At 61.2% G+C, this 27,894-nt stretch overlaps 1 protein-coding gene and 1 pseudogene across 3 annotated transcripts; both read right to left on the bottom strand.

Moving 5' to 3' along the window:
- Nucleotides 5–565, bottom strand: LOC110404872 (annotated as a pseudogene).
- TEX264 (testis expressed 264) lies at nt 4,356–27,894 on the bottom strand. Of its 3 annotated transcripts, none has more exons than XM_021409518.1 (6): nt 27,831–27,894; nt 27,119–27,189; nt 25,903–26,193; nt 22,350–22,571; nt 8,826–8,994; nt 4,356–5,089 (listed from the first exon to the last, which is right to left on the bottom strand). In XM_021409518.1, the coding sequence occupies exons 3-6, from the start codon at nt 26,179–26,181 to the stop codon at nt 4,776–4,778; spliced, it is 984 nt and encodes a 327-aa protein (XP_021265193.1). In that variant the 5' UTR covers nt 26,182–26,193; nt 27,119–27,189; nt 27,831–27,894; the 3' UTR covers nt 4,356–4,775. The 3 variants fall into 3 exon arrangements, with proteins under 3 accessions (XP_021265193.1, XP_021265195.1, XP_021265196.1); XM_021409520.1 differs by lacking the exon at nt 27,831–27,894 and adding an exon at nt 27,449–27,582; XM_021409521.1 differs by lacking the exon at nt 27,119–27,189 and having other exon boundaries at nt 27,831–27,882.

The following is a 27,894-nucleotide window of genomic DNA, read 5'->3' as shown; positions in this document are numbered from 1 at the left end:
CTGCCACTTCTGCCCACAGCCCAGGCTCTTATCTTGCATGGGGTACCTGGATGGAAACATCGCTGTAGGAGCCCCCGATGACACCGGTGATGGCCGTGGGCACGTCATCGTGGACAGCGTAGGAGCCATCGGGGCAGATGTGCTCGGAGCCATCCACCCTGGTCAGGGATGCGCGGACAAAGTCGAGTGACTGCTCGAGAGCGTAGGTGTCCTTGGAGCAGGTGTCCAGGATGTGGGCACCAAGCCTCACCCCCGGCAGGATGCTCGGGTCCTTGTTGATCTCATCCAGCGCGAAGAGCATGGCCTCGAGGCGCTGGATGCCCCGGTGCTCATTGATTTTGCCACAGTCTTCGCCCCCCACTCCTTTTTCATGAACGGGGAAGAGCCCCCCGATGACCAGGTCCCCCTCAGTGCTGATCTCCTTCTTGCCGTGGGTGGGGCCGTGCCCGGCAGCCAGGCAGGAGGCCAGGTGCGTCAGCCAGAGCCAGGCGGCAATGGGGACCGCCATGGGGTGTGACGGTGCCGGCCGGGGACCCGTGTGCCCCGTGTCACCCAGCGCCGCCCGTCAAGGTGCGGGCAGCCAGGCCCCCGGCATCGAGTGTGGGGACGGAGCAGTGTGGTGGTGGCAGGGGGTCGTGCCACCTTGGTGGAGCCCTCGTCGCCTGGAAAAGCAAAGGGAAGAGGTGCTGGGTCTGCAGGTCACGGGGTGAGCTGGGGCTGTCCACCTGGGAGCTGCACGGGGATGCTCGGGGCGGCCGAGCCAGGGCAGCATGCAGGTGCTTTGTGTCCCCACCAGCCCACGTCTCCCCCAGGAGGGATACCCACGGAGAGAGCTGAGCAGATGTGACAGCTCCAGCAGCAACTTAGGACCTGCAGGATGCAGCGAGTGACACAGATGCGGGCAGACATGCAGGGCCACTCTGGCTGCCCAGCTCCCCGGGATGAGCTGGCACGTGCAGGGAGGCAGGCAGTCAGCGCCGCAGCAGTTCCAGGCAGTGCAGCCTAGTGGGGGACAGCTTTTCTGGCACTGGGAAAGGAGCCAGGGATGTCACCCAGGGGCTGGGACATCACCCAGAGCAGGGATTGAGGCAGACCCGATGCCAGATCGGAGCCCCCTGACCCCAGTGCCACCTGCTCGGCCAGGGCCAGCTGCTCCATCCCAGTGCAAGGGGCACAGCCACGCTCCCACCCCATCCAGCCCCCGAGCCCCATCCCCACTGGGTGCCGGCTCCATCCCGCAGTGCTCTAGAGACTGTTCTCTCACCACCGCCCCTTCCTTCCTCGTACACTAAATTCAGAGATTTCAGTAGAAGTAAGAGCCAGGTTTGCTGGCTCCCTCTGCATAAACCACGGAGGAGCTGGGGAATCAAAGGCTTTTGCAACAGACAGGCCTTTTTTTGGCAGTAAATGAGGTCCCCTCAGAGATGAGTTGTCTTTTCCCACACCATGAGAGAGATTTGTTTCCCATTTAAAGTCTGCTGCTGGCATCCCACAGGGCCAGGGTTTCAGGGGCTGTGAAAGAAGGGGACCCCCAGCCTGACAGCCCCAGCCCCAGGTGGCTGCAGCTCACGGGGGGGCTCCAGGTGAGATCCACCGGAGGAAGGGCACCTTCAGCTCTCCCAAAGGGTGCTCCCCAAATCATCAGCTCCATCGGGGAGGCAGAGATGGCTGCAGACATCCCTGGAGCTGCTCACTGGGCTGACACGGTGCTGGGGGGCGACCGGCCCCCGGGAACATCTGGAGAACATCTGGGGGTGTGAGGCACCCCACTGGGCAGAGCCACGGCTGTCCCAGTGGCCACGGTGCATTGGGAAGGCTCTGCCGGCTCCCATCTGCTTGCAGCCGCCCTCCCCCCGAAAGCATCAGCGATCAGAGATGTTTACAACACGCAGTTGGTCCCGTGCCCCCCAGAGCACGCTGACACCTGCACACACAGGGAGGACCCCGGCTGCTGCCCTGCTTTCAGGAGGGGGTGCACGTCCAGCTGTGACCATGCAGCTTTGCAGCCAGGACCCTGCCCTGGGTCCACACCGTGCATGCAGGTGTGCACCCGTGCAAGGTGCATGGCAAGCACTGCGCAGGGGCTTGCACACCGACACCACGCACTCTGCAGGCATGCCCGTACCGTGCACGCTCATGCCTGCAGCATGCCGGTAACGGGCCCATGCCCTGCACGCGTCCGCAGAGGTGTGCACCCCGCACGTGTGTACAAGAGCTGCACGTTGCAGCGCACGCATGCCGTGTGGCCGCACACGCGTGTGCAAAGCACCGGGAGCAGGGTGACACCTGGAAGCGCCTCCATCACCTCCTCCCTTGGGGTCGCCCCGTACATTGAAGCCACCGGGCTCCTCTCGTCCAGCCGGGGGGAGCAGGAGGGGAGGACGCAAAGAAGAGCGGCCGGCAGAGCTTCGGCGGGCGGCCGGGGCGCCCCTGCCCCGCGCCAGCCCCCGCGTGATCGGGGAGGATGCGGGGTCACCCATGCACCCAGCCGGCCCAAAGCACCCCAGGGGCCGGCAGCCCCCGGAGCAGCGAGCGAAGGGCAGGCGGGGGCCGTCCCCGCACCTGCCGCGCTGCCACCTCCGCGCCCCGGCGCCGCGCTCTCGGAGCCGCAGCCGGACGGGCCGGCGGCCACGGCGCCTACTCCTGGGCTCGCAGCGAAGCTCCCGGGGAACCCGCGGCCCCCGGCGCCGTGCCGGCCCCCCGGCTCCGCTCCCCTCCCGCCGCCCCGCGACTCCCGGCACCGGCTGCGGGCGCTGACCGCGGTGCCGCGGCCCCGACGGCTCCGGGAGCGGCCGACCCCCTCTCTCCGGGCACCGCCGTTCGGGCGGCCCGAGGCCACGGCGGAGACGCGGGGTCCGCAGCCCTTACCTGGGCCCGGCGGGGCTGCGCCGGGAGCCGGTGCCGGTGCCGCGGCCGCTTCGGAGCTGCTGCCGCCGCCCGCCTCCCGCCGCCGCCTCTGACACTCCGCCAACCCCAGCCCGGCGGAGCCGCTCCGCCCCCGGCCCCCGCCCCGGCCCGGCCCCGGGCAGCGGCACCCCGCGGGGCAGCGGTCGGGACGCGGGCAGGGCGAGCGGCACCGCTGCGGCACCGAGAGACCTCCCGGGGCGCAGCTCGGCCCCCGCGCCCCCAGCCGCCCCCGCTGAGCACGGGGGTCCCAGCCCCGGCTGCAGCCCCGCGGTCCGCGCCCGGCACCCAAGCGCCGAGCCCTGGGAGATGCTCCCCCCTCCAACTCGCAGTGCAGAGCCTCCGGGGGCACAGCTCGGGCTGGAATTAGGGTTTCGGGACCTCGACGGACTCCACCGTTTGCCCAAATATTCCCGAAGCCCAGGATCCCGCTTTGCTGTGACCTCCCCCCACCACCCCGCACCCCCGATGCCGCACCGGCAGCTCAGCTGGCCCCAGCATAACCCAGGACATCCACAACAAAGCCCCCCCTCGGCTCTCCTGCGGCACCAGGACACTGCTGCTCCCAGCACTGAACGGAGCAGGGCAGCAGCAGCAGCAGGTGCCTTCGCTGGGAGGAGATCAGAGCGGGACCGGCACAGCCCGAACCCCGCAGCCCAGCCCGGCACACGAGGCTCACACGGTCCCAGCACTCAGCAGCAACCACATCCCAGCAGGACGCATCCCGGCTGCTGCTGCTCCGGCATTTCTGGCAGCGGAAAGACGACGGCAAAGATCCCCCAGCCCCCGTTTTCCATGGGGTTAGGGGACAAGTGGGGTCAGGAGCTGTCGTCTGCCTCCAGTCCCTACAGAGACTCAGCCGGGCATGAATATTTCAGGGGGCTTGGCTGTTTTGTAATAACCAGCAATAAACACCAGGAAGAGCAATATTTTTCCGTGTGGGCTGGAGGAGTTTAATATTTTATCACTCAGAGCACAAAATATTTATAAATAATCTCCTGTCAATCACCGGATGAGGACTGATCGTGACCTTTTCAAGGCAGAGAGGGTAACTCCCCCCACAAGCGGGGGACGAGCCAGGTCCCCTGCCCCTTGCTGCCGGCCCTGGTGCTGGGCTGCACGCTGGGAACAACCCCTGGGCTGCCAGGGGCGCCGGGGACACATTGGGCAGGGAAGGGGTTGCGCTCTGCTGGGTGAAGTGCTCCGGCACCGAATGTTGCAGGGTGAAGTGGCGATGGGGTCAGGAGGAGAGGCAGCGTGGCTGTGCCCCAGCTCCCCCTCCCCGCAGTGACTGCTTGGGGTGCAGCGGGCAGCAGCAGGGGACGGTCCCCACGACCGCTGGGATGGGGACCGTGGGTGATGAGCGGGGCCCCTGCGGTGCAGGACAGCCGGGGCCAGCCCCCTGCCCAGCAAGGACAGTGCGTTGGCAGTCAGGAAAGGCAGCAGGCAGCGCGGAGGAAAAGCATCCACTTTATTACAGACCCCGGAAGCTCGTGTGGCAGGTCCAGGACAGCTTTACAATGGATGATTCCATTTTCAGCAAAGGGAAAGAGAAGAGGGGAACGAAACGAACCAACCCTACTCATCGCTCTTTGGTGCTAGAGAACACACGTCCGTGTCGGCAGAGAGAAGCCGTGGGTGAGAGGGGCACCAGCAGAAAAGGGGGGGACCCACGCTGCCCCCTGGAAACGCACCCAGAGACACACGAGCGGTGAAGGCATGTCACCCCAGCCTGCACCCAGCAGCGGGTGGCCCCATCCACACCCCCTTCCTGCAACGGCAGTGGCCCCAGGAGGGATCGGTGCCCGGAATGTCATGGTGCCAAGGAGGGAGACAGGAGAGGCGCACGAGGCCGGGGGCCAGGTCCGGCTCTACTCTTCTCCTCGCTCAGCGGCGATGGGCTCCTTGGTCCACTTGTCTGCGAGCTCCTGGGATTCCGCGTAGCCCGAGGCGAGCAGCAGCCCCGGGGTGCCCTCCCCATCCGCAGCAGCTTCCAGGTCCAGCTCCTCGAAGGAGGAGCCGCTGGCTCCGGACTCGCTGTAGCTGTGCTCGCTGCGGTTGTCGGCCTCCTCCCGGCCACGGCTGGCGGGGAAGGGCAGCAGGACCGAGGTGGCCACCGAGGTGTCCCTGCTGTCAGTCGTGGCCTCGATGCTGATGGAGCTGGCCTCGCTCATGGTGTCGGCCCCTGGGATGGAGAGAGAAGGGGAGGGCGTGAGTGCTGCGGGAGGAGGGGCGGCTGGGTGCCACACCAGCGTGCCTCTGAAGCCACCAAAGCCTGCAGAGCGCAGTAAAGCGTCATGTGGGGACCACCTGTAACCCTTGTGACCTGACCAGGCAAGCAATGGGATGCTGGTGGCCCCGTTTGTGCCATGCACCAGGGCTGACCCACTGGCTTCCCAGAGGCTGAGGGTGTCGTGCAGGGGGACGGGGCTGGGCGGAGGTGACCACATCCCTCCCTGCACTCTGCCCTGGGCTCTGCAGTGTGCATCCTTCCTTCTCGCCCCACCTCCACGTCCTTCAGCTCCCCGTGGCCCGCCAAGCTGCCCCGTGTGCCTATGGGGATGGAGGAATGGAGGTGACCCCTGGGAAGCCTGCAGTCTTTGGCACAGGCACCGGCACGGAGTAGCACAGGGTGGCCACAAGCAGGAGGAGGGTGCCCAGGGCCTGGGAGCCCCTCCAGGCCAAGCCCACCGGCCCTCCCCGTGTCACCGTCTCATTAGCTCGGTCGACAACGCAATTAAGGAGTCGACAACGAGACATGCGTGTCAGATTGAGACCAGCAGCTGAGTGCTGTTGCCGGAGCAACCAGCTGGGAGACAAAGCCCTCCTGTAAAACATTAATCATTTTTAATTATGACATCACAGATTCACGCTGTTAATTATGACAACAGCAGCGAACTCCGGCCGGCCTTCCCGCGGCGGCTGCGCTCCGTCCCCCTGCCGGCTGGCGCTGCCTTCACCACCTCCTTCCTCCCCTCTCCATCTTCATCCTCCCACCTCTCCGCTTGGGAAGAGAGCACAGCAGGGATGGCCCCACCGCAGGTGTAGGGGATCTGGGTACTCAGCACTCTGGCTGCCTTGCCCCGCTCGTGGCACCAATGCAAGATGCATCTCCAACCCCCCCCAAAATGGCCAGGGTGCCCAAACCAGGGTGGGGAGCAGAGGGGACAGGGTGGGTGCTGCCCAGCCACCCTGCAGCATCGCTGGTGCCCGGCCTGGCATGGTGACACCACCTGGAAGGCAGAAGGAGCACAGCCAGTGCTGACACACAGGGAGCGTCTCAACATGGAAAATGCATTTCCTCTAAGTTTCAAAAGGTGTTCAGCGGGCTCCCGGGGAGGTGCTCATAGGGATGCCCCTGGCCAGACAGGTCAGAGGAGAGCCTCCAGAAAGGGAATGGAGGGCAGCAGGGCCTTGGGGCCCATGGGATGAGTCCCATTCGTGGCAGAGACAGGCTCAGCAGCACTAGGTCCCACTGCACACCGGAATGGGCCAAGCAGCTGGGGACGTCACCACAGCTAGGGCACCCTGGAGTGAGCCAAGGGGAGAGCATGTGGGGAGCACGGCAGCCTTCTGGGGCTGGGATGTGAAGGGAATGGTTGGGATGCACGGCCCAATGAATCTCTGCTGAGCCTGTGGCTGGGCACCCACCCTCCAGGACATGGCACAGCAGTGAGTCTACCTCAAAAAAAGCCAAATTTGGCCAAAGACCCAGCGTGATGCCAGCGCTCTGAGGTAGCTCAGACACAGCCCATGGCAAGCCACAGAGCACGGTGTCAGGCTGAAGCTGCATCGGTTGCACCCGCCGCAGGTTCCTCGGAGAGCTGAGGGCACCGATCCTGCCAGGCCCTGCCCTGCCTGCACAGCATCCGTTCTGCGCCAAGGGGGCTGTTCTGGTTCCAAGCTGTCGTGCACCCACGCACTGCAACATACAAGAGGAGACAAGCACCGGCTCGGGATGCTGAAGATGGGTGAAGGCAACCTACGGCTGCTGGCGCTCTGCTCCGAGAAGACGGCTGTCCTCGCCCCCAGCTGCTTCGTCCCTGCCCCGCTCCGAGGGCGACAATAAATAGCCATGCATCCCTTCAGCCAGGCGCTTTTTCCCTGCTCTGTCACTTCGGATCACGTTTGAGCAGCCCCCGCCGGCACATCTGCCCGATGCGGCAGCCGTGTCCTCCTCTGTGCAGGACAGGGCCGGCCTCAGTGTGCGGGGCGAGGGAAGGAGCCATCACTCCTGGAGAAGGGGGGCTTCCTTGGGTGGAGCCCTGGGGTGAGCACAGCCCTGGCTCTCCTCCCGTGGGCACTACTGCTGCTGGCAGCCCTCGCTTCCAGGAGCATCCACACTTCGCAGCCGGCGCTTCCCTTCTCCAGTATGCACGGCCCCAGCTGGAGGGAGCCTCCAGAGCTGGCTCAGCCCTGGGCGAAGCAGCCCCGAGCCTCTGGGCAGGGCCACGTGCTCCAAAACCATCAGTGTCCATGTCAGGAGAGCCGTTTCTGTTTGCTTTCCCCTCCATGTGCCGCGGTGGGGTCATGCTGGAGAGCACAACCCCGGCACAAAAGCCAAGTAGAAAATAACTAATCGTGATTGACACCAGCCCCTGGAGAGACATCAGTCGTTGCGACGACCCCGGTGATGGCCCAGGAGGGACAGAGCTGGGGCAGAGGCAGCTGCACCGCCCCGCTCATTGCACAAGTGCTGAGCAGAGCTGTGCTCAGAGCAGCAGCCAGCACCGGCTCTGTGCGTGCAGGGCTGGAAAGCTCCGGCTCAGGCCTAGCAGCACTGCCTCGCTCAAAGCCAGAGGCACCCAGCACATTGCGGGACGAGCCCCAAACCTGTGGGATTTCTCCAGCATCTCCCACCAGTGAGCAGAGTTTCTCCAGGCCCATGTCTGGGCCGAGCCCGCCCGTGCCATGGGATCACACGTATCATCACGTGTGCAGCGTGACCCCGCCGTGCGACCGGGCTGTCACCGGCACGGGCAGGTGCTGGGGGCACGTTTGGGGACGTGGCACAGACACAGCGCGGGCAGAGCGCCCTGAAAACACCGCGACTGCAGGCGCTGGGAAACCGCACCAATTAGGCTCTTCATTGCGGTGCTAAATGGACGGAGCTCTCGGAAAGCAATTCCCAGGCTCGCTTTTAACGACCGACGCAATTAAGAATTAAAGCGATCCAAAACCGAAGATGTGTAAAAAGATTACCAGACCAGGGGCGAGGCGGCGAGGCGTGCTCCAGCCGCCGCACGCGCTCATGTTTCTTTCATGGCCGTTAGGCACGCCTGGGTGCCCGGCGGGGCCGCGGCCGGAGCCCTGCCTGCAGCCCGCAGCCTGCAGCCCGCGTCGTGCTGCGTCCCGCAGCCATGTGAGCACGTGGGCCGGCGCGGCAGCCAGCACTTCGGGTTACTATAGCACTGCTGTTCCGCGCCCACAGCCATTGTGGTCCCTTCCTGTATAAATACACCCAGGCTCCAACAGATCCCTGCGAGCAGATGCTCTCGGGCAACTCCACCACCAGCTACAGAAACCTGGTATTTAAGTGCTTCACAATCGCAACATGTAACAGATGAAGATGAGATCGAGAAAGATGGATGTGACAAGGAGAAAAACAAGCCCAGCTGCGAGCAAACGTGTCGGCACCCAGCTCTGCTTTCACAGCCGCGGGCCCGCAGCGCTGCGGCCGCACCAGGAGCAGCTTTGTCCCCTGCCACCGACAGGACCGCGTGCCGCCCGGCCCACGGCGTGCCCACAGGACGGGGTCAAGCTGTGCCACACGGTGATGGGACGAGGTGTGCCGAGCCCTGGGCAGGAATCCAGACGCAGCGCAGGCCCTCTCACCTCCTGCTCAGAACAGCCAGGACACCGGGACCCCACCTCGGGAGGGGTGGTGACGCACGGAGGAGCCCACGCGTGAGCCATGCTACCTGTGATGTCCGTCTGGGCGTCTTCGGCCTCGGCCGCCGCCCTGCTCTTCCTCTCCAGCTCCTTCATCTCGGGCACGTAGAAGTCCCCTTGGCGGGCGAGGGGGCACACGAAATAGATGCGGTCCTCCTTGTAGATCTCAATCCTGGGGTGGGCACACAGCTTCCTCTCCTGGAAGAGAGCGTCAGGCCGTCAGCCTCCGCGCGCTCTGCCCCGCCCCGCTTGGTTTGGGCCCATCTGGCACCGTGGGCAGGAGCCCCAGCGCCCACCACCCCGCGGCACCCCCCAAGCTGCTCCTATTGACAGCCCCCAAACACAGGAGGATGCAGCCCCCAGAGGGCGGACGTTTCGGGGGGTTTTGGAACACCTGCAGCTGCTCACCACGTCCCCATGCCTGCCTCCCAGCAAGGACCCACGGCAGGCGTAGCGCTTCTCTGCTAATTAATATAATCCAGAAGCGACAGCTCCAGCAGCTCCTTTCAGAAGCGGGAGGGCAGGGCGGTTGGAGACGGAGCCGTGGCATTTCAGACAGCCTCCCCTCCGCCTCTGCCCCCTCCTCCCCACGCCTGCCCCGCTCCCCCAGTCACAGCGCAGGCTGCTTCCCGCTGGGTGAGCGGGGCGAGCACCCTGCGGCGCTTGCTCTTTTTCTCTGCTTTTTCCCTTTCTCAGGTCCCCGAGGACCTTTTCTTATTTCAGGAGCTCCGGTGCCAGCGGCACGGGCCGGCATCCCGGCGCTCACAGCCCGGAGCTCCCACTCGCAGGCAGGTGAAACGCAAACACACGCAAGATCAGCACCGTGTTCAATAAAAGCAAGCCGGGCTGTTTTTAGCAACGGAGCAGGGGCGGCTCATCTCACTCCTGCTTTTTAAGCAACAAGCCAGGCAAGCATCCTCCCCACCACTCTGCCCCTTGCTCCACCAACCACAAACCCAACTTCAGCTCGTTTTGCTATTTTCGGTAACCGCAACACATACCCGAGACGGATATTTCCAAGATTCACAGGTTTCTTGGATGCATCCAGCTCCCCCCCACACTTAACGCAGACGGGGACGACTCAAAGGATCTCAGAGCAAAGGGACCTTCACTGAGTTCATTCTCCAAGCAGCCTGAAGCCTCAGGGCTGCGGGCAGGCCTCCAGGACACCAAGGATGCTCAGTACTTGATTTCTTCCCAATTCACCCCATTTCTCCCAAAGCAGCTGGAGGGAAATCACCGCCCATGCTGGGTGGCAGTGAAACAGGCACTGGTGATACTGGTGCTGTGCCTCAGAGGGACGGCAGAGCTGGCACTTGGGCTGCAGGATGCTATATCTTGTGGGAGGGACAGTGGGATGCCCAGCCAGCTCCAAGGGCCAGGTTCCGGGGACACCAGCAGCACCGTGACCCCACCACTACGAGTGGGTGGGATGAACTCACCCCTTTCCCAGCTGCCCAATGTACGCCTTTGCAAATCAAGTTGTGATCCAGATGCCAGCCCCTGCTGCTGCCGCGGCCCAGAACAACCAGCCAGTGTGTACGGCCACCCCCAAAACAAGGGACCCAAAAAACCAGGGGGCACCCTGAGTCCAAAGGCAAAGGGAAGCAAAGTGGGAAGCAAATTAACAAAAGCTTAACTATGTGGCAAAACAACATAGGAGCTCAACGGGCAGTAGAGGGCTTTGCAGCAGAGAAGGAAGCCCCCCGGCTGGTGTGAGGCCAACAGATGGAGCAGCAAGGTGGATGCAGAGCCCTCAAGGCAGATGAAATGCAGTCTCACATGGGTGGAGGAGCTCGGCAAGGTGCCACCAGTGGGAGGCAGTGGGCAGGCTTCTGGCAGGGCAGCGGGAGCGCAGCAAGTGGGGCAGAGCGGGGACTCGCCTCTTCCCAAGGTCGTGCAGCACTGACCACGAGCTCACCCTTCCCGCATTACTCACAGCTCCTTCCTGCCCTTCATGGGGATCTGATGAGTCACCTTTGGGAGGAATGCATCAGATTTAGGAGGAAATTCTTCATTCAGAGGGCAGTGAGGCGCTGGCACTGCTGCCCAGAGCTGTGGGCGCCCATCCCTGGAGGTGTCCCAGGCCATGGAGGGGCCCTGGGCAGCCTGAGCTGGGGGGCAGCCAGCCCATGGCAGGGGTGGGGCTGGGGGGGCTGTAAGGTCCCTTCCATCCCAACCATTCTGTGATTCTGTGACTTACTGCATATGATCCATACAAGCCACACAGGCAGCAAAGACCAATGCTTCCAGAGCCCATGGGTTTGATGCTGGCACATACATCCGCTCCAGCTACATCAGCCTTCTGCTTCACACAGAGCCAACCCGCTGTCCCACCTTGGGGACATGGCTGTGCCAGGGGTACCCACAGTACAAACCTGGTCAGAAAGAACCCCAACCACACAGAACCAAAGGGCTCTAAAATCAGGCAGTAAAATTAGAGCTGGAGCTCAGCATGCTGAAAGTGAGCCACCAGCCAGCTCCGCAGGGACGGTGCTGCGTGCCACATCCTCCTCCTCTCCTCGCACGCCCCACGCTCAGTGTGTCATCCCGCCTTACACCAGGAGCGCTCTGCCAGCGGGCCTGCACTGCTCCTGGCACTGCAGGGCAGCACTCCTCAGTGGGACAACACCGGGCTCTGTCTGCGTCTGTGAGGAGGGGGCATAGAGGATGGGACCAGGCTCTGTCAGTGGTGCCCAGGGACAGGCTGAGAGACGGTGGGCACAACCCGGAAAAGGGGGCACGGGGAAGGGCCAGCTGCTGTGGGTGGCCCCGTGGGGCACCAGGTGACCCCCAGAGGTCCCCACCAGCCTCAGCCACATGGTTCTGGGACATAGCTCCTCAGCTGGACATGGCCACCTGGCCCCGATACCAGGACAGCTCTGCTTTCCTCTCCCCTTCAAAGCCCTTTGTGCTTCAAGGCACTGCACAAACAGGAGATGATACTGTGATCAAGAAAAATGTGGGTCGTGGGAGCTGTGAAACGCCCGGCTCGAGCAAGGGGAGAGTTTTTCATTTTCACCTCGGCAGAGGCAGCCCGCCATGCAATTTACACCTCGCCCGCCCGGCACCTCTGGGGGCCGAGGAGCTGGGAAGAGGCTGGTGTCGGTGTGGCTGAGCCGTGGGACCGGTCCCAAGCAGGTTTGGGGGCTCACAGCCCTTGAGATGCAAAATCAGCCCCTCTGGGGAGCTGGGAGCAGCTGGGAGCGGCGTGGAGCCATGGATGCTCCTCTGCAGGATGGACACGGAAATCCAGACCCTGCCCTCCTCCAGGCTCGCCGCATGGATACGCACAGGGCCCCCTCCCCACTCCCCATACAGCACCTGCAGGAAAAGCCCCGCAGCACGGCCAGTGGTACCTCCATCTGCAGAGAAGAGTCCAGGAGAGAATCCTTCTCCCCATCACTTCCACACGGAAGCTTTCTGAAGGGGACTCTGGGTGTAACCACTGGAAGGCTCCAGCACCGGGTTTTCATTACATGAGGAGGAATCCGCGTAAAGCCACATAACCTCTTCTCGCTCGAGGAACGAGCTCTGGATTTCTGCTCCCGTCCCGGTTACCTTCACTGCTGCAGGAGCACACACAGCCCCACAGTGTGGATGAGCCCGCGGGAGGCCAGGACCACAGCTGGAGATGCTGCCTCCGCTCGGCAGCGCGGCTCTCCGGGGACCAGCGCTCACCTCTCAGCCCTCAGAGGATGCTTTTTCAGCATTAATCACAAAGCCAAAGCAGAGGTCGACGCGATGATCTCTGCTATCATGGATGACTGGAGCAGTGCTGAATTGCTCTGCCTGCTCTGTTGCCTTAGTGAGGCTGCCAGGAGCAGCAGCTGCGGCGATTTCTCTGCCTCGCATCACGACAGAGCCTTCCACCACCTTGTTGGGGAGGGATCCATTGCTGGAGACTCCCACCCTCCATGGGGCATTACACGGTGAAAGGAGCCACTCTGAACCACACATTCTTCATTAGGCCAAATATAAACCTAGAGCACAGCAACGCACCAGCCACGGGATGCCCAGCAGTTCCTTGTTTCTTGTGGAGAGACCTTCCACAGCCAACTCACAGCTGAGAGCCTGGAGAGCTCCTAGCCCAGCCGGACATTGGTCCCGACCCACCTGGATTTCAGATCTGACACTTGAGTGTTTCCCCTTCCACATCACAAACAACACTCCAGGCCTGTCATTTTCAATCCTCTCATGTCCCCGATGAAACCTTTTTAGTTTAAAACTAAAGCCCCAGCGATGTTACGGGAGCACGAGCTCCCAACCGTGCCTTGCTGCCGCCCACAGCCACAGGAGATCTCAGGCACCAGGGCCAAGATCTGGGCTGTCTTCTCTGAATCTCAGAGCTCCACAGGCTTTCTGGAGGGTGTGCACCCCCAGCTGCTCTTCCACACCTTGGTGTCACCAGGACACGCTCAGGACACGTGTCACATTCACATCCCTGGAAAGAAAATGGCACAATGGGATAAATACCCTCCTGTCCTTCCCTACCTCCCGGAACAACCTCATCTTTCTGCAACACCCCCAGCTCCAAGACCTTATTGAAGGCGTTCCATGACGAGCTGAAGTCAGCCTCACACTGCTCCTTCACAGATGAAAAAACCAAAAAACAGAACACTCGGGGCCTTCACCATGCTGAGCTCGTGCAGACCCAGCCACTGGCGCAGAGCAGAGCCGGGAGGTGAGTGTCCAACTCCCAAACACATCTTGGTGAACAAAACAAGTCCTTCCCTCCCCACGGACAAGAAATTCACATCAGCCTAATTTAGAAGGCAAGAAATGCTACCACAGAGGAAGATCAAGCAGCTTCTAGCCTGGCTTGCTGAGCAGGAACAGGTAAGATGATCCTGACGTCCACCAGCCCGTCCCAGCACAGCATCTCTGCAGACCCATCGGTGCGAGGCGCATCCCTGAGGCAGGAGGCTCTTCCTGCTGCCGGGCAGGTGCAGCCAGCAGCAGAGGAAGGCTGCCCGACCTCCTGCTCTGTGCTCGAGCTGGATGTGGCTGGCAGGGACCGCTCACAGCTCGAGGTGGCAGGACGCTCGCCCCGGCAACAGATGTCTCCTGTTTTAGAACCGGTGTTTTAAAGCAAGCCAAAGCCCCAGGACGAGCTCCTTTCTGGATTTTTATCAGCCTGTGTAAACAAACAAGAGAGACGTTTCCCCGCAGGGCTCCAGGAACCCTGTCCAAGAGCTTATACCTCTTCCCAAAAAGCTGACAACCTGGAGGCCAACAGGAGAGAGCCGGTGACCCCAGCAAGCTCCCGTGCAATGAGTTGATGAGCTCGGCTAGCAGAGCCCCAGAGTCACTGGCCGCATTCACAACCTGCCCCAGGGCATCCTCGAGGCAGGCAGTGCTGGTGACCAACGGGAAAAGGCACAGGGACAGGGCCAGGTGCTAGAAACTCAGGCAGAGGCAGGGAGGAGAGGAGCTGTGGGGAACCAACAAACAGCACTGGGCAGCAACAGCCATGCCAGTGGGTCAGGTTGGCTCCGCACAGCCCAAGGTGGGTGTAGAGCCCAGGGAGGGAAACTCAGACCTGGGTTGAGACAGTGACCCCAGTCTCTTGCCTCTTCCATGCCCAGAGATAATAATGAAATAAATAACCACAGACACAGCACTATTTTGGCAGCTGGGCATGCTGACAGCCCACCTGCCACACTGCCTGCAGCAGGGGGCTGGAGGGGAGGTGGGTGGGTGCCTGCCTCCCCATCACAGCCCTGCTCCTCCTCCTCCAGGTCTCACCAGGGCCATACTGTGGTCTGGGAGGGGTGAGCACCGCCAAGCACTGTGGTACCAAGGCACATGGGCAGGCAGGCAGGAGGGAGCAGGCTCACACACCCCGCAGCCCCAAAGCCCAGCTTTCCAGCAGCCACAGGCAGCAGGGAAGGAGGGCGACAGCTGCTTTGGTGGCCCCTGCAGTCTGGAAGCTTCTCCTCTGCCAGCCCAGAATCACGACTTTCTGCAGATCAATCAGATGAAAACAGAGAGATCAGACAAAAGGACAGAACCCAGCCTGACTTCTCCCTTCCAAGAGCCTGCTCCCCTCCTGCAGCTCCCCAGTGCTCCCATGGGCACTGGGACACAGTGGGCTGGTCCTGTAGCCACATAGGCCCATCTCCTGGACTGGCCAGCAGAGAGATACCAGAGCAAACCTGTCTCCCACACTGACCTCTCGATAAGCTTTTGCCAACTCACAGCCTGGTTATCTGATCTCACCTCAAACTGTGAATCTGCATGGCACGAACAGTAGAGCAGCTGGCCTCAGCAGATGATGGATATCCACCTTTCAGCATGGGAAGGAGCCGCTGTCAGCTCCTGGCAGACATAAATCCCAGCCAAGAGTGCCTGGTCAGGGAGAAAACGTCGGTGCCCACCATGGGAGCAAGCCCATAGCAGCCCCGCATCAAGCACCTGGCAACAATTGTACAATGTAACAGAAAATGACAGTCCTTCAAGACCCTGCACACTGCTGACCATAAAGAGATGAGATTTGGAGAAAGTGGCCACGGTCTTCCCCATCCCAAGCATGGGATGGAAACCTCCTTCTGGCTGGTCACTGCTCTATGTTCCTAAAGTGCTGGCTTGCCCACTGGGGTTATCAAGCTCCTCTAATCTCTTACCCAAGCAGGATGTGGCAGAAGAGGTGATGAGAGAACCCAGCTTGGGGCGATCGAATGTGTCTCACCTCCGAGCTGATGCTCACGGTGCAGCCATCTCTTCAGCCTGCTGCGGTATGGCAGTGGGACAGAACATCCTGCTCCATGCAGCGAGGCAAAGAGGAGAGGTGCCAGCTGCCCACTTCCATCGCGTGCTCCAAGCTGCTCTGGTCTGGCTGGAGCAGAGGCTGCAATGAGCTGCCACGTGCTTGGACAGCAACAGGACCAAAGGAGTCCTGGTGCTGGGTGCTGCCCGGTGCGCCCCAAAGCCCGCAGCAGCCACGACAGCGGCACTGGATGTGGCCCCACTGAACTGCTTCCATGGGTTTGCCCCCCCCCCCAGCCAGCCCCGGGCCCCGGCCATCCCAGCGGCCACCAGACCCGCATCTCCACTCGACACAAAAGCGCGATGCGATGTCTTCTTTCCCCCAGCATGTTATACCTAACCAGAATTGAAAAATCGCAAGTTAGTCACAGCGCAACTGTACCTTTTCTGGACATAAAAATGCCATTACTTTCAAGTCTATTATCTCGCTGCTCTGCAGGTTTCAAAGCAGGAGCTTCACAGCGATGGAAAGTGGGGCAGCCGGCGTTGGCTGGGAAGAAGCAGGATTTCTAAGCAGCGGTTTCCCATTTGTTCGGGTTCGTTTCGCTGTTTCACGAGGCCGGCACAGCTGGCAAAGGCTCAGAGGGGTATGGAGAAGAGCAGCCCGGGAGAAACTCATTAGGCCTCTGCTAAAATAATTGTGGAGAGACAGACCCGTGGATTAACTGACAAGCTGGCGAGGAGGGAAGGCCCAAAGGTTTGGGATGGTGTCACTGCCCAAGAGAGCTGGAGCCACCTCAAACGCCTGACGAGCTGACTGCATCCTCCGGGATGCTCTATAAATACATTCGGGGGAGAGCACACAGACTGATTGAGTCGATAAAGAGATCTGACAGAAAAGTGCTGTAGTATTTTACTCTCCCTCCTTGCCCAAGGCAAGCATTTCAGTGCTCTCTCCCTTGGACAGCCACGTGAAATATCCCTGCCTTTCTCCACAATCATTAATCCTCACTGCAAAGGCGATGGGGGAGCAGCTCTTTGTGCCTGAGCAGATCCATCTCTACGACAGTTTTACAAGGCTGGGTAAGAAGTCTTCACAAGGCTGCAAGGCTGAAGTTTGCAAAGCAGCAGCTAGGAAAGTGCGGCAGCTTCTGCTCTGCTACCTTCTGGGGGCTGGCAATGCAGCTTCTGGAGCATTGTGCAGGCTGCCGGCTCCGGTGTATCAATGATGCCCACATGCTGCAGGTACGGCAGGAGCTGCCCTCCTCTCAAGAGCTGCCTTTGGGAAGGCTCCTAGGGAAGGAACCAGGATTACAACTGGATGAAAGCGTGGATGTCAGGGGAAGCATGCACGGTGGCAGCAGCACAGGACAGAGCAGCCACAAAGCTCTGCCTTCCTGGTCGCAGTCTCTCCAGGGCTGGAGCTGGGGATGAGCCAGCTGAGCCACTCCTGGCTGCTGCCCCAACCCCACGGCTCGTGCAGCCGCCCCCAGCAGACCAGCTGTACACGTTCCATATGTCACTCACACCACCAAAATGTCCCACAGTCACAGCAAGGAACAGCCAGACACCTCCCAGCCTAGGACAGGGCATTTCACACCACAAAGGCCACACGAGAGCACCCATCCTCACCCCAGCACCGGGTCCAGCTGCCCACAGCTCCAGGAGGAGGCAATGGTTCTGCCACAGCCCAGGACATGGACAGGGCAGCCTCATCCACTGGCAGCCCATGCCCCACACAAGCTGCTGCCCCAGCTGGGACGTGGCTGCAGCCGCATCTTGGGAGCTCCATGGCCGACACTCACACTGAGTCAACAAGAAGTAGGGAAAAAACGGTGATTTCACACATGAGACAGACAAAGCGCGGAGGCAGGGAGCTTCTGCGACTACTGGAGCGCTAAGCTGGCCAGAAAACCTCTTTCCTGCTCAAAGCAGCAATGCCTCAGAGCTGCGGTTTCACACCTGCCCCCAGGCAGCAGAAGCAAAGCAGGAGAAGGGCAAGCAAGGTGGAGGAGCCTGCACAAACCTCCGACATGAAGCGCGCTGAGCCACGGGTCAGCCACCCGCCTGCCAGGACGCACGGCAAAGTGACAGCAGATGAGCGGTGGCCTGGGGCTGCCAAATTTCCCCCAGAGAAGTGGGAAAGCTGGGAAGCCCGCTGTGAATGGCAGGGGATGTGACGCAGAGCCCCAGCTCCCCATATGTTCCATTAGCCACACAGGAGGAGCGCGCTGCTCTGCAGAACCAGGTTAGAAGCAGAACCTCGCTGCGTGGCGCTGACCCCAGCACGGGTCGGGAGGTGCCCATGGCTCCACATGAGCCAGCACCATGCAAGCCCTCCAACCTCTCCATCTGCAGGAGGAGCAGAGCTGGGCCCCTAGCTCCCGTGGGGCGAGCGGCGTGGCGTGGGGGCTGCTTGCATGGCAGCACAGAGCCCTTGGATGTCAGGGGAGGACACGGAGGCTTGGGGAGGCGGCATGGTGAACTACCCCCCCCAAAAAAACGCCCTTTCAACCTGGTCCCGGCCTCATGCATGCTGCAGCTTGGGCCTTCCGTGCTGAGGGGTTGGGGCACTTACGCTCACGGGACGATTGCTAAAAACATACAATAAATAGAAATCGCTGTGAACGCGTGAAGGGATGCGACCTGACACGCAGCTGGGGGGTGCCAGCTATCGCCGAGCCTCGCTGCAGAGCGGCCGCCAACAACCAGCTATCAGCAGGGCATGAATCCACCCACACGGACATCGAGACCCCCGGGCACGACAGGGGACACAGAGGGGCCGGGACTGTGCTGTGTCACCTGCACCCAGCTGGCATCCAGCAGTGCTGGGCGCACAGCACCTGCACGCAGTCACTGCGTCAGCGCTGGAGGGGAGATGGTGGGGATGGGTGGGGAGGCCTGCAGCTTGTCCCTATCCCGAAATCATCTTCCCCTAAAATAAGGGGAAATCTCACCTGCTTCCATCACAGCCTTCTCTGTGCTGGAAGCATATGAGCTGGGTTTTATTTCCAAGAGGGGAATATAGCCACAACACATGAGAAGGGGGGGTCCTTTCTGTGTCTTGCCTTTGCCAGCTCTGCTGCGGGCTGCCACCAGCGGGGCAAAGCCAGGGATGTGGGGACATGGCCTGGAACATGGGGATGTAGCTCATCTTTGAGTCCCCGCTCTGGGCCAGATCCAAAGCGCTGAGGTCAAAACACACAAAAGTCAAGAAAAAAAACAAAACAGAAAGGGAAAAACTTCCACCCTATGCTCTCATAGGGACAAGCACCTCTCCAAAACATCTCCCCCAGAGTACAGACCCCTGCCCTATGTCCCTGCCAAGCCCCGGGCCCACAGCCTGTCACAGTGTCAGCGCTGGTCTCATCTCTGCCATCAGCATGTGCTGGACATGCTGAACCCTCTGTGCCTCTCCAGGATTTTCTTCCCATTTTGATTTGATGCACAGGGACCACTTACCAGCAGCATCCAACCAACCCTTGCCTCCCTGGGGCTGCCTCCCAGCACATGTGGCTTCATGGGAAGCACTGGGAAGAAAACTGTCAAGGCTCAGGACCGGGGTCACTTCTGCCACCCCAGGCACTGCTCATCCCTGCAGGACAAGAGGGAGGGGACAAGGGGACGCACACGGTCCCCGGCTGCAGTATGAGCGGCAGCAGCCAACCCGCACAGCCTGCAGCCCCCGGCGCTCGCACAAAACAAGCTGGTATTTTACAGGGCTTCATTTGCAGAGCCTGAAATAAACAAACAAAATCAGCTGGGAGAAGGAATTTAAGCAGGAAAATGTCAGAGTAATTGAGCGCTCTGTGCAGCTGCCAGCCCTTTGACCCCAGCTCCTCTCGCACAGTCCCGCAGAAAGGATGCTCTGCGGTTCTGCCTTCAGAATGCAGACGGGCTGGGACGGGAACACAGCCCTGAAGACAATCATTTATAATAACAAGCAGGGGAAGTGTGACCTTGGCAAAGCTGAACGAAGCCAGAAGCTGTAACAACAGGGGTAAGGGAAACAAAAGGAGAAATAGGAGGTGTGCGCACACCCATGCAAGCTCCCGGCATCGAGACCCAGCTGTGGGTTCCCAGTCCTCTGCGGACAGAGCAGGTCACGCCAGGGAGGATGCGCCCTGCGAGCCATCAGCATCCCACAGCAATGAGGCCACGGCTGAAATCAAGTGTCCTCTCCTGCAGGTGGCACTTCAGAGAGGCTCCTGAGCTCGACAGGGGCCAAAAACAGGCACCCAGAAGAAAATATGTCAGGGAAGCTTTACAAGCCCTATACATTCGACTATCAAAGGGAAGGGTAGGAGATGACTGCATCCTGAAGTATCTCAGCCAACAAGGGGAACAGAGCTCAGCTAACAGGCACGTCAAGCCAGTGGGGAAAGGAATAATGAGGTTCCCTGGCTGGCAGCAGAAACAAGGCACGAGTGCAGCCTTACTAGCAGCAAGAGCAACACCTGGCACAGGGACTTGGGAGCACCCTGGGGTGCCCTATGGATGGAGCAGGAGCTCTGTGGTACTGCAGAGTGCTCACCAGCTTGTGCTGCACGCTGCTGGTACCCGGGAGCCACAGGGACAGTGAGAGCACCTCTCCTCCTTCCCTGCTCTACCTGCACACCAGCCTTGGTTAGAGCACGCGCCTCCACCAGCCCAAGCCTCCTACATAAAATCCCAGTGAAAGAGAGCTGCTGGCTCCAGCAGACACCTGGGGCTGCAATTAGTGCCTCTCCAGCTGCCCACGGAGCCCTGGGGACAGGCAATGCCAGGCTGCCCGCTGCGCAGGGCTCGCCAGAGTGGTGCAAGCAGCCCGCTGCAGAGAGCTAATTAAACCCGAGCCAGAAAAAACACTGCTTGAAATGGCAGGAGGTTGCAGTTTAATAACCGGCTCCCTCAGCTGCTAAGGATGGTCACTCCAGGGATGGGCTCTGCAGGGGCTCCCCATCACCATCCCAGAGTGGCTGGGGGCACCAAGGAGCAGCCGCTGCCACGCTCAGGGCCAAGCACAGAGCCAGGAGTGGGCTCAGACCCCAGCAGGACAGACTCCAGCTGTCACCTGCCCTATGCAGAAAGCCCTGGCCCTGGGACATCTCAGCCACGCCACGTCCTGCACTGTGCCAGCCCATCTGCCTTCAGTCTCTCATGAAGGGAGGCATCTCCTTCAGATTTTACTGTTTTGTAGGCAGAGGGGTCGGGGCTGAAGCCACAGTGGGGTGTGCACTGCAGCACAGCGTCCTCTCCCCCAGCCAGGGAAGGGCTCTCCCACCTGTTGCTCAAGGGCTCCTCTCACCATCCTGCCCTCAGCCAGCCCCCAGCCAGGGCACCTCCCCAAATCCCTTCCCTATTTGTCAGCAACCCCAGAGCCCTCTTCCCACCCTCCCTCCCACCTCTCTTCTCTCCACACTCCCTTCTCATGACACCACATGAACCGGTTCCCTCACCCGCTCTGCTCTGTCACTGCCCCTCTGCACCCCCCAGATGCTGCCAGGAGTGGAGGACCCCTCACAGCACGCCTGACCCCAGCTCTCATTAACAACAGCCGTGCTGCTCAAAGCGGGCGCAGCGTGAAATAAATAAATAAAGCGGAGCTGTCTCGCTGCCGTCTGGGGTTGCTCAAGGGAGCTGGGCACCGGGGGTGGGGATGAAGGATGCTATTTGGAGAAGCCGTCTCCATGGCAACCCCCATTCCCACCACAAATCGGGCACAGGTCGCCTGTTTCCATGAAAGTTTCCCCCTCTCTCCTTCCCCTTCCAGCCAGAGCCAACACCACCTGCAGCCGGGAGCAGGATTTCTTACAGGTCCTGGCCAGGCATCACAGAACAGTGCCAGCATCCCAAGCCAGGCTTGGGGCTCCTCCCATTGCACCCTGAGACTCACTGGGCTGGAGCAGTGCTCTCTTCCCCATGAATCCGGTGCAGGGGTGGCAGTGCTGGTGTCGGAGGTGTGCCTGAGGCCAGAGCACTTGGTCTGGTCCAGATGGCAGCGACTGAGATGTGTCCTCTCCTTTCTGAACACCGCTCTGCATGCTGTGTGGGATTTCAGCTGATTATTTTATTCCAGAAATGGCCACTCTCCTTAGAAGCTGCAGGATGCTCCCAGCACGACCCACGGGCCCCTTTTCAGCCACAATTCCAGGCACAGACGCGCTCACCAGCACCTGTCCCCAAGCAACGGGGTGCCCTCCCCACGTCACCAGCCTGCCGCCCCCTCCCCACGTGTCCCCAGCGCAGCCACGCGTCCCTTACAGAGCTGGCAGCACTCTCAACGCCCCCACACTGAAGCAGCCAGCAGGTCCCTGGGAGGGGACAGAGAGGACGGAGCACGAGGAGGAGGACAGGGAACAGTACACGCATCATGGGGCACGGCAGCAGTGGTGGCAGCCAGGGTTTGGGCATCCCTGGGTGGACACCAGCCCCAGGACCACAGCCAAGGGCTGGCACCCAGGCAGCGATCCCGCAGCACGGCGCGGGCTGGAAGATTCGCACGGTTCTCCCACGGGGCTGGGAGTTTCGCCAGGAAAAGCAAGTTTATAAATAGTGCTCTTCAACACGAACAAATGAAAGCGATGGAACTCGACAGCCAGATAAGCCGCAGGCTGAGCACCGTCCCCGCCCCAGCATCCTCCCCATGGAGGAAAGATGCTCCCCTTCCCTCCTCCACCCAGCACCAGGACCCTCTAGAAAGCCCCAACCTGCAGGTACCACATCCCATGAGCTGCTCAGGAACACGCTTGCCGTGGCTGCTCTGGCAGCAGGAGCAAGCCAGCAGAGATGGCTTCCAAAGGACAGGGAGCAGGGAGCGCAGCCACCGCTCACCGTGTGACACTCCTCATGCCACCGCTGCTTACCTTGATGTAGGTGTCAAGGGCTGGGTGCACTCGGTTGACTGCGAGATGGATGGACAGCGGTGTGGTGAACGGGAAGCTTGCCATGACCACATGGCTGGGCGTGGGGAAGGTGAAGATCTTGAAGCCGTACTTCTGGAACCGCCTGATCTGCTCTTCCGAGGGCTTTGCGTCCCCCTCGCTCAGGATTCGGCCAATGGCAAAGCGGCACTTCTCAGGAGACACCTGGTGGAGGGGACAGAGGGACGGCATCAAGAGGGTGGCTGAACATCGTCCAAGACCTAGGAGACCAATAAACATCGTGCCAGTACCTGCTCCCCACAGAGCCTGACCCAGCCTCCAACCAGCCGTGCTCTCCAGGACAAGAGTGCAGGCACACGCTGGCTGCTCGATGCCCGGCAGCATTGCAGAAAGCACATCTCATGGCCTCCACCACAGCACCCTGCTTTAGGGGTGGGGAAACTGAGGCAGAGAGCTGCTGTCCCCTCCGCAGAAAAGCTCACCCAGGTGGAGGTGTCCTTCTGTGTTTCTTAAAAGCCCCAGCACTCAGGCTGATGGCTCACTGTGTGACACACTGCAGGGACATGCTGGGGACAGGGGGGCCCACCAGCTGTCCCTGAAGCTCTCCAGCCTGCTGGATGGACAGAAGACGTGGTGCCCAGCAACCAGGAGAGCTGCCTCCTGCTGAGCACATCCTTCTGCTGCCTCCAGAGCTGGAGGACCACAGCCTCCAAACTCACCTGAGCAAGGTGGCACAACTCCCCAGGACCGGCTAGGATGTCTGATAGCAGCAGTGAGACAGACGGACGGACACCCTGCAGCAACCAGCACCACGGGGCTCTCATGCCTCCCCTGCCCCTCAAGCATCCTCCAGTGCTGTGTGAGGGATGGGACATCCCCGAGAGGAAATGAGCACAGAGGATAAGAGGAAAAACGAGAGCAGAGCATCAGGAGCAGCAGCATCCGTCCACAGGCAAGATGGCTCACTCTTGCCCTCGTGTGCTGCAAGAAGGAGCTGCAGACAGGATCTGTGCAGCACCCAGGGAAAGGCTGGAACAAGGAGATTCACCTCCACAGAGCAACAACACTCCTGGTTTGCTGCACTGGACAAAGGACAAGTGGCATCCGTAATAGCGAGCCAAACTGCTCTTGGTCTCCAGTGCTTCACAGGGTCCCTGTTGTGGGTGCAGGAAAGCCCCAGCCTCCCCAAATTCTCGCACAAGAACAGATCAATGGCAAGAAGAAAGGTTCAGGAGACACTCAGCTGCCCCAGCTGTGGGTTCAGAGCAATGAAAGGCAGAGCAGACACCTTGGGCAGAGACCCAAGGAACCAGGAAGGTGACTGTCTCCGCTCACTGGAAGTGCTGTAGCCAGTCCAGTGCCACATACAGCATCTTCACTGCACACAAAGTCAGGAAGCGAACCTCCTCCTGGGCCACATCCCCATCACAATGCAGAGTCAAGACAACAAGGCACCTCGTTAGAGGCACACCCAGGAAGATCTGGAAGGAACTCCTTAATACACGCTGTCCCTGCTTATGCACAAAGCAGTGACTACATCCCCCAGCCTCGCAGGCACGCTCAAGGGTGGGAGTGCACCAGGGAGCATTTTGGCCTCATCTACCAAGTGCTGGGGCAGGGCTGGGTGCTGAGCACCAGCAGGCAAGGGGCCCCACTGCACGCCCCAGGCTGAACTTGGGCAGAAGCACTGGGCTGGAGCTGAGCAGCAGCCTGCCCGCCACATCCAGCCCCTGCTGAGCAGCTATTTTTGTCTCTGCCAGAGGTGGAGAAGCCCTCTGGGTTGCTAAATATTGAATAAAAAGAAAAAAAAAAGGGAATATTAATATTAATCTTGTCCATTAAGACGCATAAAGCACTGCTGGCAGGGGTTCTGCAGCACTCAAAGCCACCAGCAGTGCTTTTCCTGCTGCTCCCCTGCTCTGGCGGCCCTGCCTCCTCGGGGGCCACAAGCCAGCCATGAGCTGGGTGGCCAGAGCTGCAGACACCCAGCAGGGGCCCAGCAGTCACCTGCCCCTTCCTGCCACAGCTCTGGGACCAGCAGACAGCCAGTTCTGGGCTCCCCAGTGCCAGGGACACATGGACAGAGCAGAGGAGCCCAGGGAAGGGCCACCAAGGGGATGAAGACACTGGAGCGTTTCTCCTGGGAGGAGAGGCTGAGGGAGCCGGGACTGCTCAGCATGGAGAAGGGGAGGCCCGGGGGCTCTTGTCCATGTCCAAAAGTCCCGCATGGAAGGGGAAGCGCCAGGCTCTGTCAGTGGTGCCCAGTGGCAGAAGGAGGCAGTGGGCATAGCCTGGAATACAGGAGGTTCTCCCTGAGCCTGCAACCCCCTGCCCCAGCTGCCCTGGCAGATGCACGCAGAGCCGCCAGGCCCATACACTGCAGGGAAGAAGCTCCTGCCATCATGCAGAGCTCTGGCACCTTGTGCACCTCCTGCCATCCCAGCCTGCTTCCTCTCCGCCACCCGTCCCTCTGCAGTCACTGCTGACACTTCTGAGGACGATGCTGTTGCCTGCTGGTACTAAAGGCAAACCACTGCCATGGGGCTGGGGTAGCACGAGCTGCACTTCTGGAGGAGCTGTGCTTCCCTCCTTGTCCTCTCCAGAGACTGTGGGAGCGAGAAAGCCTTGTGCCATACTCCAGCCCAGCTCACACACCACATGGAGGTCCCTGATCTCCACCCTGACCACAGCAAGCCAAAAGCCATCTCCTCCAGCTGAGCTCATAGCAGAAGTCACAAATCTCCTCAATACCAGCTCCAGCGCCAGCTCAGTGCTCAGCAGCTCACACCTCAGCCAACAGCACAGAGCACAGGCAGACACAGCCTGCAGGGCACTGCCCAGGACGGCCCTGCTCCCTTCCAGCAGAAGCCCACCCGGAGGCGTTTCATCCTACAGCAAGTTCCAACGTGCTTTGCTTTGCACTTACACCTCTGTTTCATCAGCCAGGAGACCTCAGCATGCACCCACTGAGGGTTCAGTGAGAACACCCAGGGGATGAAATGACTACATGGAAGCTCAAGGAGAGCAGCAGAAACAAGAGGAGGAGTATGGATACGGATCCAGCAAGCATATTAGACCACTTGCTTTGAGATTGTCCCTGGAAGTGTTCAAGAAATACAGAGATGTGTCACGTGCAGGGACATGGTTTATAGGGCATGGGAGTAATGGGTTGATGGTTGGATTTGATGATCTTTAGAGGTCTTTTCCAACCATAACGATTCTACGAATCTACAATTCTGCAAGACACGGAGCTGTGGAATGCCTTGCCATGGGCTGACAGGCACCAGGTTCTGTTCTATAACCAGAGCAGAGGAAAGGCTTGGCCAACAGAAGATGTCAGTGACAGCAAGCTTTGCTCACCTGACATGTTCCCACAAGGATTATCCAAGAAACCCTTGGCTTTCAGGTGCCTTGGCACACGGATCACCCTTCACCGGTCTGGAGACCTCACGAGCCCCAGCGCTCACTGAATCAGGATGAGCCACAAGTGCCTGTGGCACCGTCAGGGGGCTGCCCTGCCCTGCCCCAGCCTTACCGTGTGCGGGTTGTCATAGTAAACGCCGATGGAGCAGAGCTTCGAAGAGATGCTGCAGCCGTCAGTGAAGAGCTGCCCCGACTCGCCGTAGGGGCCCACCCGGAACTTGTAGGCCAGCGTGATGCTGCCAACGGGAGGCGAGCCGGCGCTCACCACCACCTCCGTGAAGAGCCCTGAGTAGACGGCGAAGGCAAAGATGGTGAGCAGCAGCAGCACGACCAGCACCGCGATCAGCCCGAGGAGCATCCAGTCGGACATGATGGACGCGTGGTGCCTCATCCGTCCTGCGCGCTGACAGCGGGAGCGGAGAGAAAAGAGAAGGGGAGTTAAGGCAGCGCTTGCACAAAGCGCTCAGTATATAAACCCTGTGCTGCGCTCCCCTGTTCCAGCTTGGTCACCAGGCACCAATTATGTTGCTGTGGTGCCACCCGGCAATTAAGTGGTTGTGGGGGTGGGGACAGAAAGGCACTGTCCTCAGCACCAGGGACTGTCCCCAGCACCAGGGACAGACAAAACCACCTGCCTCCAGCCTGTGCCCGAGGGGGATGACATGCAGTGAGCCCACACTACTGTGCGGAGATCATCTGTGCAGCGCTAGGCTGGAGGTTATGGCTCCATAACCAAATAACTTCTTGTTTACACAGAGCAGATCCCGCATTTTGGCCGTGTCCCTTTACCTAAAGGCCTCGTGCTGCAGCAAGGGGTGGAGCGGGTTCGGGGCTGAGCCCCACGCACGGGGATTGGAGCAGGAGGCCCAGCTGGAAGAGTATCCCCACCACACCACGCTGCAATGCATTGCTCCTCTTCAGTCCAAGTGGCTTTTTTTCATCTCCCAGGTTTCTACAACCTAAGCCTTCCTCCTCTGCCCCACAGTCCTCCTCCCTGCACAGCGCAGCAGCCAGGCCATGGTTCACCCTCTCCCCAGCATGACCGCCCTGGGGAGCACAGCCGAACACAGCACAACAGAGCTGTTTGTGCCGTGCCCTCCCTCGAAGCACAACGCTGGTGACGAGGATTGCCTGCCACAGCCCTTCGGGATTCCTCGCTGGAGCAATGCTTGAAACCCACACCACAAATAAGCGGTCTGCCTCGAGCTTGGTGTGACAAACACACTTTGTCCACGAGGAGCTTTCCACCTCTGCCACTGTTTGCTCAGCTGAGGAGGAGGCACATCCTGGTAGAGGGGCTCGGCACAGGGCTCACCAGCCCCGCTCACCTGCGAGCCAGCCACGCTTGGCTAGGAGCTGCACATGATCTCTCCCCCACGCAGCCGCAGGCCCCACACCTCTGCAACAGGAAAAAATACATGTCACCGCTTCCTCCCCAGCGCAGCGGAGCAAAAGCAAAACCCATCGGGACGCGGAGCCGCGTCCAGCCGCGCCCGAGGCGCCGCGCTGCCCCATGTGCGAGCGGGAGGAGCGGCCCCACGCGCGGCGCCCTCCAAGCCCCTCTTCCCGCGGCCCCACGCGGGGACCACGCATGACAGCGAGGCCGCGCGGCAGGCTCGGACTCGGTGGGGCTGTGGGTGCGGCTCCCCAGCGCCCACCTAATACGGGAGATCGCGGAGCGCCGGATCCACGCGTGACTTCCGCGGCCCGAGGCCGCACTGCTCCGCGCACGCGTGGGTTTCGCCGCGTCTCCCCGGCCGTGCCCTGCGGTGCTCTGACCCCGGCGGGCCCTGGGTGGCTCCGGGTCGCGGCGTTACCCGGGCAGAGAGGCCGTCCGTCCCGCCGCGCCTCCGCCGCCCATTGGCGGCCCCGAGCCGCCGCCCGCCGCCTCGGAGGGGCCGGAGCGGGACCACCCCGCGCTGCCAGCTCGGCCCGGCCCGGCATCTCAGGGCCGACCGCGCCCCGCACCGGAGAAACGCCTCCCCGACGACATACAGCTAGCCCGGGGCGAGGAGCCCCCGCGGGCACCCCGGCACCCACCTGGGCCGGGCGAGGACCCCGCCGCCGCCGCTCCGCGCCCCGGCCCCGCCCCGCCCCGCCCCAC

This window comes from Numida meleagris, chromosome 11 (assembly GCF_002078875.1).
Source record: "Numida meleagris isolate 19003 breed g44 Domestic line chromosome 11, NumMel1.0, whole genome shotgun sequence".
NCBI lineage: Eukaryota > Metazoa > Chordata > Aves > Galliformes > Numididae > Numida > Numida meleagris.
The sequence above is the reverse complement of the archived record's forward strand: the minus strand, read 5'-3'. Positions and strand labels throughout refer to the sequence as shown.